Genomic DNA, 10,664 nt, shown 5'->3' with positions numbered 1-10,664 from the left:
TATCTTTTTCAACAAAAAGCATTCTTAATTTTTAAGTTTTGAGTAGTGATAATTAAAATTGAAACTAACTTTTTTGTATTTTTTTTTTTTAAATACTTTCTTTATGAATGTAAGTGATTTATCATAATGGCACTAATCTGCTTCTATGGATCTATTAAATTCATTAATTTTATATTTTTAAAAACATAAATCTATTGGTTTCATTTCTAATAATTTGAACTATAAAATGAAGCTATAATCTATAGTTGAAGTTGAACTTATTACTGTTGCAATTTAATATTAGCAATGTAATATTTTTTTAGGTAAAATATAAAAAGCACAAAAAGTCTGTTCGGAATGGCCAAATGAAAGGACAAGCAGACAAAGGGAAACCTCTGATAAGCCCAGAACCTGCATCGCACATGCCTCCCCATCTTGTTAATGGAACCATATTAAAGACTGCCCTTACTAATCCAAGTGAAGTAAGTAAATATTACAAGGTATTCTGCTATTAGCTGAGTTTCTTTAGTTGTGATCGTTTTTAATTTTAGTAATTAATTCATAGTAATTTATCTCTAACCCAGAGGTTAGGAAGGTTGAGATTTATTTCATAGGTAAATCTTCTTTTAAAAAAAATAATAAGAAAACCCTATCAAACTAGAACTAAACTTGTAGCTTATTCAGTTAGTGTTATATCAGTGCTAATGCTGCTGTGACCTTCTTATAATTAATTAACTATTTAATGGTTTAAATCCAGCTTCCTAGCTCCTGAATATATTAAAAGGTTTTACATATTTTAATGAAATATTGTGATATTTTTTATGTATTAGAATTTTTTTCTTACCTTTTGATTACTTTTCTAATTAATTTTTATACAAGTTTTGTTTTGTAAGCCAATCGGGTATTTCATTTATTAAAATAATTCATTATAGTATTCAATTGAATTATTAATGGTTATTTAAAATTTATTATATCTGTTAAATATTTTGGAAAAATATTAATTAATTTGACTGAAAATTGACTTTACTATTATTTTATTTTTTATCATATGTACTTCCATCACTTATCAGAAAGTTCCGATTTAATAATCTTAATACCTCAGTGTAGGAACTTTCCAAAATCCCTTTAGTTAAATTAAGTACAATTTTTTTTTTAACCTTTTCGGAGTACTCTTCCATCTTCAGGTTTTTCTTTTTTTCTTTTTCTTTTTTTAGAAATGTAACAATATAACACTATATAGATAAATATAACAATATATAGATAAACATATCAATATATAGATAAATATAACAATATATAGATAAATATGACAATATATAACTAGAATTGCTCACTTTTTACTTTTTTTTTTTTTAGTAACATTAACTGAAACAATAATTTATATTACCTTATGTCTCTCTACACATTTATACATAAGGTATTTTTTCAATTTTGCTAAAATATCTTTCTTAATTAAATTTATAAACCATCTTAACTGGAGTATTTAGATTATTTTTTATAGTGATTGAATAAAATGAAAGATTTATTATTTTTTTAAAAATTGTTATTAATTTATTTGTTTAGATAATTTTTGTAAATTAGTTCTTTGTTTATTCTAGGTTGTGCATTTAAGACAAAGACTGGATAGTGCCGTCAGCAGTTCAAGAGATCGAGCACTATCGGTAGATACTACACTTTCAGTTATTCAGACCTTAATAGATTGCGATGAGTTTCAGGATATCGCCACTCTCAGGGTATTTAATTTTTAATTTTTTTTTTTTTTTTGGATAATATTTGTTTATTTTAAGTTATTTTATTTTATATCATTGGTATATTTACATATTTAATTTGTGTTTACATATTTAATCCTCAAGTTCATTGTATAAAGCATTTTTGTAAATTATTCATAAATGTAAATTAAAACTTTATCTTATTCTTCCGTGTAAGAAAGTATGAGAGTAATTAAGATTTTTAAACTAACTCTAATATAAAATAATGAATATTTAACAATTATATTTAATTAACTAGTGAGAATATTTTTTATTTAAATAACTCATAACGCAACAGTGGATCATTTGGATCCCGTTACAGTGTCTGCTTTCTTCTTCTAATTTTCTTTATTTAATATCTGCTATTATTGTCATCCATGATTGTTTCAGCTTTTATATTTTGTCAGGTTTCTTTTGAGGATGAATTCTTATTCACATGTTCAAGGCTTTAATCTGATTATTTGTTGATTAAACAAAGAAATTTAACACTCTGTATAATTATGCTACTTAATGTTATTTATTTAAAATTTTACATAATTAGTTTTAAACAATTGTATTTGTATTTTATTACAGAATCTTGAAGATCTCTTAGACCACAAATCTGACTTATCAGATAAATTGATGCAGATTGGCGATTCCATTGTTTACAAACTTGTCCAGTGGACTAAACGGTTACCGTTTTACTTAGAACTTCCAGTTGAAGTGAGAATACCTTATGTTAAATTATGTTACCCTTTTGTAAAATATATTTCTCAACAACTAATAATCTAATATAAATGAGGTTCTTAATTATTAACATCCGTTTAATGGATTAGTAAAGCAAGGAAAAGTGTACTGCAGATAACTGGTTATACAAAACTTGGTTGGAAACTTAAAAGTAAATATTTCTTACATTATAAACAAAAATTAGAGATCCAATCTAAAATTAAAGCATTAGTGACAAATTATGTGTATATTCCTTTAAAAAACAACGGTAAGGAAGGTGAAGTTGTTGGGCATAATTTCCGAAATTCAAGCTGATACAGAAACCATAAATTCTTTGGTGCTAGATCAATAGCTTGAACTTAAAGACTACATGGTCTGAGGAAATCATTATCACTATTGAAGAGTGACAAACAGCAGGATAATATAAGACACTGAAAATCATCACATAAGCAGGACTAATTCGGGAGCGGGTCCTCCTCTCGGAAAGGGATACAATACCAAGGAAAATAAAATAATAATTGAATGATTATGGTTTGGCATATTTCATTGAAAAATAGCTGATATTTTGTATTTTTCTTAAAAACATGCCCATTAAATGTTTAAAGTATTAATATAAAATAGGTGCTTAATAAACTATAAAAATTGTATTAATCTACATATCAATTGTAAATCAAGTTCTTACTCATAGGAAATAAGTCTGCAAGTTTTTAGATTTTCAATTAGAGTACACAATATTTTGATTTAATATTTCTAATCTTGTTTATTTTTTAAATCAAGCTTAGTCATATAACGGTAGGTATAGATATTATGCCTTAATATTTATTATTGAAATGATGTGTTTATAGTTAACTGTAGATTCAATGTGAGGAAAGGGTGGTCATAGTCAATAGAAATTAAAGAAATAATTATAAATTTCACTTAGTTATGTTAATTTCTCCTCATTGCATTCTCCTCCCCCTTTTTCCCTCCCCTCGACCATCTTCTCCTCACATTTAATTTTGTATATTTAAGCCCGTTAAAATAAAAGTCCAGTTTAGAGATTTCAATTCTTTTTTGGATTGAAAAAAAAACCTACACCACTATACAATCCATCAAGGGTTGTATAATTCATAATCCGCAGGGTAAAATGTTTGGGGACGTTACCAAATTAATTACAGTTTATTGCTATTGTTAGTAAGAATGGTGTGGACTCTATTCATAATGGATTTTAAATAAATTAAGTATGGTAAAAAGTGAAAATAAAAGCTCTATTCTTGTATGCTTATACAACTCATCATACATGGGTTTTGGCCAAAAGAGTATACAATGTGGGTTAGTGGTCCCATTGTTTGAAATGGGATTACATGGAATATAAATGATATTACAGTTTTAGTTGGTGGCTGATTGGTGATGGGCTATTTGGGTTTCTGCAATGGATATGTATCCTTCTCGCTCTGTTCTTGCTCTGCCTGGGTGTGGTGAAAGATCACTCACTCATCCTGATTGTTGAACATGAGCAAGAAATGTTGTTGCTCTGAGGAAGGGATGTGTTCTCTCTTTTAACCTGTTCAGACCAATTGGGTCCAGATACTCTACTGCTTCATGTGTTTGCCAATGGCAGCATCTTGAGGTCCCATTCAAAATGTTCGAGGATTCTTCCTCAAATCAAACAATGTTCTTGGGTTCAGTACTTGTAAGCAATTGCTGTTTCTGGACCAGTGGTTGTACAAGTAATTTGCTCATGATCTTACTCGCCAGTCAGGTTTTTCCTTCAATTAAGGGTTCCGACATTACAGAGGCTTTTTTGGATAATCTTATAAAAAAAATAAAATATTAGTTTTCAGTTTATAGTTTTGAAATTTACTGCAGGAAAAAAAACTATTTATAAATCAAAATTATAACTAAGGTCACAAATATGTGCACTTTATCACTGTCATTCTTGGAAAATCTGACCAATGAATTTACCAACTTTGTAATATGGGTTTCAATCTTTATTGTACTAAACTAAAATATTTGTTAAACATTTCAAACTTTGCCAATTTTTTGGCTTATACCATTTTCATTACAACTGACTCATTTGGTAAATGCAGAAAAAAAATCTTAAAGCAATAATTAATTAATTTTTTTAGTTTAAATAACTTATTTTTCTCTGATACTAAACTTTTTGTAACAAATACCAATATCAAATTATCTTTAGTTTAATATAATTTTCTTTTGTCCACTTAGGTGCATACAAAACTGCTAACTCACACATGGCATGAGTTACTTGTTCTCACGACTTCAGCGTACCAAGCCATTCATGGTGCTCATCGGTTAGTTAGTACTGGTTCCGATGGGACCGAAGCCAATTTTACCCAAGAGGTATCTGTTTAAAAATTATTAATTGCATGAGATGATTAATTTTAAAATTGGATCAATCCTTTTTTTTTATTTCTCAATGAAAGATAACTACATCCATTAACAAAACCCTATTGAAAAAAAGCATCTCAATTCAGGATAAAAATGCAGAATCTATATTTTTTAAATTTCTTAAAACAAAATCTTTAAAAATGGATTGAACTGATTTAAAAATTAATATTAATATAAATAAATTATCTATAACTTGTATTAAAATATTGATTCACTTCAGTTTGAATGATTTATCAGATTTACTAATTTTGATAAATATTTTTTCAAAAATTGAATAACACCGAAAATAATATTTTCACAATTATTTGCAGGTTTCTAATAACCTCTGTACCCTCCAAACATGTCTGACATCAATGATGGGACGCCCAATTACCATGGATCAATTAAGGCAAGATGTTGGTCTAATGGTGGAAAAAATAACTTATGTAACACTTATGTTCCGCAGGATCAAACTCACAATGCAGGAATATGTCTGTTTGAAGGTCATAATCATGCTGAATCCATGTAAGATATATATATATTTTATTTCTTATATCTTGCAAAATATATCTGTAAATGAATTATCTATCTGTATATAATCTTATAAGAGAATACTTTTTTCAGCAAGGGGAGATGCGAATGAATTAGAAGCCATGCAAGAAAGATATATGACCTGCCTAAGGACGTATGTTGAGCATAGTTTTCCAAATCAACCCAACCGATTTCATGATCTCCTTTTAAGGCTGCCAGAGGTAATATTTAAATAACAGTAAAAATTACAAATTGTATTTAGTAATGATAATAAAGGCTGAGTGAACCGAAAGGTAGTTAAAGGCCTACTAAACTGTAAACTGAAAGATTGGAGAAGTTTGTCGGGGGGTGCGGTCAGTATCTACACCTCATTGTAAACTGAAAGGTTCAGTGCTGATACCATAAATTGCTAGCTACACACATCTACCCAATGAGGCCCATTTAAATCCCAATCGATCTGATCAGTCTTGAAATCCTCCCCCAACACTTCAGTCTATCACTAGGATGTGTACCTATCAATTCAGTGTTTATTAACATTTTAGGGATCCATTTATTATTAAGCCTCAGAACCTTACACACCCATATTATTCACTCCAATACTACAACCTGAATAGTATATACCAAGTGCAGTTCCCTCAATTCAACTGTGGGCGGTGCTGGTTCGAATCCAGCCTGAGGGTGGACTTTTTTCATAGAGTACTTTACCCTCCACCATGGTTAGAATTGGTTGATTACCTCTTGATAACCCCTCCTCACCTACTTGTTAGATTACTGAATTGTGTTGGATAGCAAATCTCGATCAAATTAAGATTGAACTAGGCAGTTACTGTGATAAGTGATATATTAAGAAAATAATATGGGGCGTGTATCAAATTCAATGATTGAAATGTTGTGTTTCTTTTAATCTTTAATTAATGTGATGATGGATTCTAATTATTGAAGAACTTTAATTTCAATAAATATACAAAATAAAAATTGCTATTGTAATCACGTGTTGTCATTTCAGTCTAAAAAACTTAAATTATGTGATAAAATAAAATATATTTCTATGAATGTAATTATTAAAATTTTTTTTTTAACAAATATCAATTGAATGAATAAACATATTTTACTAATTTGTAGTGAAAACAAAAACTTGTAAAATTATCAAGGAAGCTTTCAAAATTTTTCAAATTAATTTTTTTTATTCAGGCATTTATTAGTTATAAACAACAAAATGCAGTTATTAACAGATTTGTTGACTTGATTCACAGGTGCAGTCAGCAGCTTCACTTCTGCTCGAAAGCAAAATGTTTTATGTTCCATTCCTGCTCAACTCTACTATTCAGAGGTAGTAAAACATAGAAGTTAGATCTCGAAGGAAGCCTCTAGAGCTATGGAATTAGGGCAAGACTGCAACTGGGACCGCCCGCCCTCCCTCGACTGACCAAAGCCGAACTCACACCCTTCGAGTTTGCCTTAGTCCAAGATTACGAGAGAGGGGAAGCAGAGAATGCTATTGTGATTTTTATATAATGTTGATTCCTATAATGAAAGTTTGTTACCATTTTCATAAAAAATAATGAAAAAAAAAAACTCTCCTACTATCCTTACATTGTTAGTGACAAGTGATCTTCTAGTTAACTCCTTCATGCAGATATTCCAAATATGATGATGCCATTTCATATATATATTTTTTTTTTAAACTAAAATACTAAGTCGCTAAGTTACCAGCTTTACATCCAGGTTCATTATGTTCCTTTTTGTGAATTGATGGCTTTAAAAGCCAAGTTTTTGTAAATATCAGAGGTGGACGGGTCTGTTAAAAACAAAAAAAAGAAGAAAAACTGTTCGAAAAGTATTCCATCATTGGAATGCACTGACAGGCTGTTAGCTATATGTCGGTACAATTTTAATTTAAACAATCAGTTTCACATTTATATTTATTAAGTTAAAGCAATTTTTGTTTGTTTACATTATTATTTGTTTTATTGATAAAAACTTTGTTGAAGTTGCTTTGGCTTATTGGAATATAAATGGAAATATTTAAACACTGCCAGTACCGGCGTAGAGTAAATAATGTGTAAGTAGTCTTGTAACATTTATTCCTTTCAGTTTAAGTACAAAAGCAGATCCTTTAAATTTATTAACTAATTTCACCAAAACCAAAATAGGTTGTATATTATTGTGTATATAGGAGCTATAATTTTGTTATATCTATATAAATATTGTACATGGTTCATGCAGTATTCACACTCATTAAGATGTAAAATATCTTCTATCATTGCTGCAATTTGACTGCTTTGCAATGGCTTTTAATCTTTCCTTTTCTTTTAATTTTTTTTTTTATTCTAAATATCTTGTATGATTTAAGAAAAATAATTTATAAATTTATTGTTTTTAATTTCTAAAAAGTAAACATTCATGTGGTCAAAGATGAATTTGATTTTATTTTTTTAAATTTCTAGTATTCAAATTTTATTTTCAAGTTCCTTTTTATTCATTTTTAAAATTGAATAAGTGACATTAATAATTAAGTAATTAAATATAAAACTCATCTCATAAACAGCTATGCTTCATGTCAATTCATCTTTCACGACTATTTCTATAAGAATAAGGTTAACTCAATTAATTAAGGAGGTCTATAAGTATATATATATACGATAATAAATATATATTATAAATTAGAAATGAATACAGATAAATAAAATTGTGTTAATGTTTGTAAGTATAGTGACCAATAATAAAATAATCTTTCATTATCAGTAGTCTTGCCTCTGAAGGGTTAAGGCGAGTAATAAGACTCATCAACGTTTACTGTGTCTTATTTCAGACTTTTTTTTTTTAAACGTTACTATCTCAAGAGAATGTTATATACATGAAATGAGACTGACAACATGACTGCCACTTTGAAATACCTTTAAATTAACTTAGAGATAGTAATAACGTAGGCTCGAAATATTTAAAAAAGAAAATGAAGAAAAAAGTCCACTTAATTTGTATAAGTATTTACCGCTTTTCCACAATACTTCTGAACTGTAATACTGTGTGATATTTTCTCAAAGTGTAAAGTTGAGGCCTATTTCCTAAGTACATTTTTTTTTATAATAACTTTTAACATAATAGGTCAAAAATATTATTTGTAAAATTTGCACTACCGCAACACTTGAAATATTAATTTTTGTAATTGTATAAGAGCATTTAAGAAAAAAAAAACTTAAAAAAGTAAATTAAACATTGCAAAGTAGGAGATTGTGATTTTTTCTTTGTTATATTTTGAATTTTACACTTTTCGATAATTGTATATAATAAGCACATAGTTTTAACTGTTTATAATGTTATGTTACCAGGAGAAATTCATATTATACACAGTTTTAAGAATGTGTAAGAGAAAAATTTTTTAAGAAAATCGACTGAAGAGCATTGATAGTTTCAGCCAACGTAATGTTTTTTGCATTATATAGTTTGTTATATTTTGTATATTAATGTGAGATAATATTTTATTGGTGCTAACAAGTATTGTGAAAATGTTTGTTGGAATAAAGTGAAAAGTCTGATTGACTCTAAACATAGAGAGTTGTAACTCTGTGTCTTAATCATTTGTAAATTTGAAATGAAGAAAATTCAGTAAATTTATTGACCCTGCGAAAAAGATTGGCAGGTATAGTAATGCCTTGAGTTCACTCTAATATATTATTACTTCTATAATTATTGTTGTCTTTAAATGTAAATACATGAATGTCCTTAGTACAAGTTAATGTCATTCCCTCATCCTCCAAAAATAACTTTTAAATAGTTTTGTAAAAAATTATTCTAAAGAATGATAAGTTTGATGAGCTATCAATTTATAAATACTCTGTAACATTTTTTTTGTTAAGATGATGCATGATATAATAGGACTTTAAAGAAAAGAACTTGAAAAAAGAAAATGGCTGGCTACCTATCTTAGTTTCTGGGAAATGCTTCAATCTGATGTTTAGTTGGGATATCATGTAGACCAAGTGCAAACTCCATCGGTGCTTACTTATCATTTAATAAAGAGATACTTTTCCAGAATCACGTAGAGACTTAGGTTTTGTTTAAACCTTTCTACGTTGATGCTATAATTAATAGACATTGTAAATGTATAATATTCAGAGAGAAATGTCCCAAATTTTTACAACTGAATTTTTATATTAAATAAAATAAAAATAGAATCCACTTATGCAATGGAGAACCTACCACCATTTTTGTGAAATTGTGTTTTGAAAGCTGTATCGATTCTTTTTCATTCTGGTGCATTAATCCAAGGTACAGTGTTTTTCTATATTATTGTTAAGCCTTGGGTTTTTGTTGCAAAAATAGTTTATAAAACTCTCAAATAAAAAGTTAATCGGATGCTTTAGATCACTTTATTTCAAGTTTTCATTATTTTTCTAATTTGCTTCGTTATATATTTATAGCAAACCTTTTTTTATTTCTTAATTCTTATTAATATTGTTATAAAAACATTCATATTTATGGGCAAGCAAAGAAATATTCCATCACTAAAGAGTTGACTATTATTTATTTATCTTTATAGTTATAATGTAATTTTATTATCGAAGCAATATATTTCTTAGATTTTATACAACTCTTCTCATGAAATTTTTTTTTTCTAATTCCTTCCTACGTATATTATTTATTAAGAAACCAAAACTTACATAAATAATGAATCTAGAACAGAAAATACACACCCAAAAACTTGAATTGTTAAACGCTCTAGAAACTTCAGTGACTAATTGGGAGTAAAACTTCACAAATAAGTATAGAACTAGTTAATGAAAAGTGGGTATGGCTTTCTTCCCTAAGGACCTAAAATATGAACAAGTAGGGACAAGCTAAGCTCCTTTATGATCCTTTATGAGTCATAATAATCATGATTATTTTGCAATTTTTTTATTCTATTTACTTTATCCCACCTTATTATATGAAGCTTTTACTAGAAATATATATATATATTGTAATAATAAAAATTATATTTAATAAAATAAAAAGAATTTTAATAGTTTTCACTTAATTGCTACACCTTAAGTATAGTTTTGAAGATGACCAGGTCAAATAAACAGATTAAATATTAAATAGATATGAGAATTTTTATTTTATTTTATATAATATTATACTCTTAATCTCAGGCCATGTTTTTCTAGGCAATCAGAACAGTCAACTAAATTATTAACTACCTTTACAAATATACTTAAAATTCTATTTTGTAGAACACTAACCAATTTATACAATCTTCTTTTGATGATTTTCTCAACAAACTAACACTTGACTGTTGGTAATCTTTCAGTAAGCAAAACACTAAGGAAACAAAGCATTGGTCCTTTAACAGCT

At 27.8% G+C, this 10,664-nt stretch overlaps 1 protein-coding gene across 13 annotated transcripts in view; it reads left to right on the top strand.

Annotated features, from left to right (window-relative positions):
* Positions 1 to 9,758, top strand: part of Hr4 (Hormone receptor 4) — a 173,287-nt gene extending 163,529 nt beyond the window's left edge. For 12 of the 13 annotated variants that reach the window (XM_024358469.2, XM_014431076.3, XM_067051393.1 and 9 more), the window contains 7 exons: positions 303 to 461; positions 1,578 to 1,712; positions 2,301 to 2,429; positions 4,638 to 4,772; positions 5,132 to 5,324; positions 5,424 to 5,551; positions 6,584 to 9,758. In XM_024358469.2, coding sequence (XP_024214237.1) covers positions 303 to 461; positions 1,578 to 1,712; positions 2,301 to 2,429; positions 4,638 to 4,772; positions 5,132 to 5,324; positions 5,424 to 5,551; positions 6,584 to 6,664 — 960 coding nt within the window. In that variant the 3' untranslated portion in view covers positions 6,665 to 9,758. The remainder of the gene's footprint in view (positions 1 to 302; positions 462 to 1,577; positions 1,713 to 2,300; positions 2,430 to 4,637; positions 4,773 to 5,131; positions 5,325 to 5,423; positions 5,552 to 6,583) is intronic. The other variant, XM_067051397.1, reaches the window with a different exon arrangement.
* Positions 9,759 to 10,664: the final 906 nt, after the last annotated feature.

Source organism: Halyomorpha halys, unplaced genomic scaffold (assembly GCF_000696795.3).
Source record: "Halyomorpha halys isolate HHAL.00 unplaced genomic scaffold, Hhal_1.1 Scaffold943.1, whole genome shotgun sequence".
Lineage (NCBI taxonomy): Eukaryota > Metazoa > Arthropoda > Insecta > Hemiptera > Pentatomidae > Halyomorpha > Halyomorpha halys.
The sequence above is the reverse complement of the archived record's forward strand: the minus strand, read 5'-3'. Positions and strand labels throughout refer to the sequence as shown.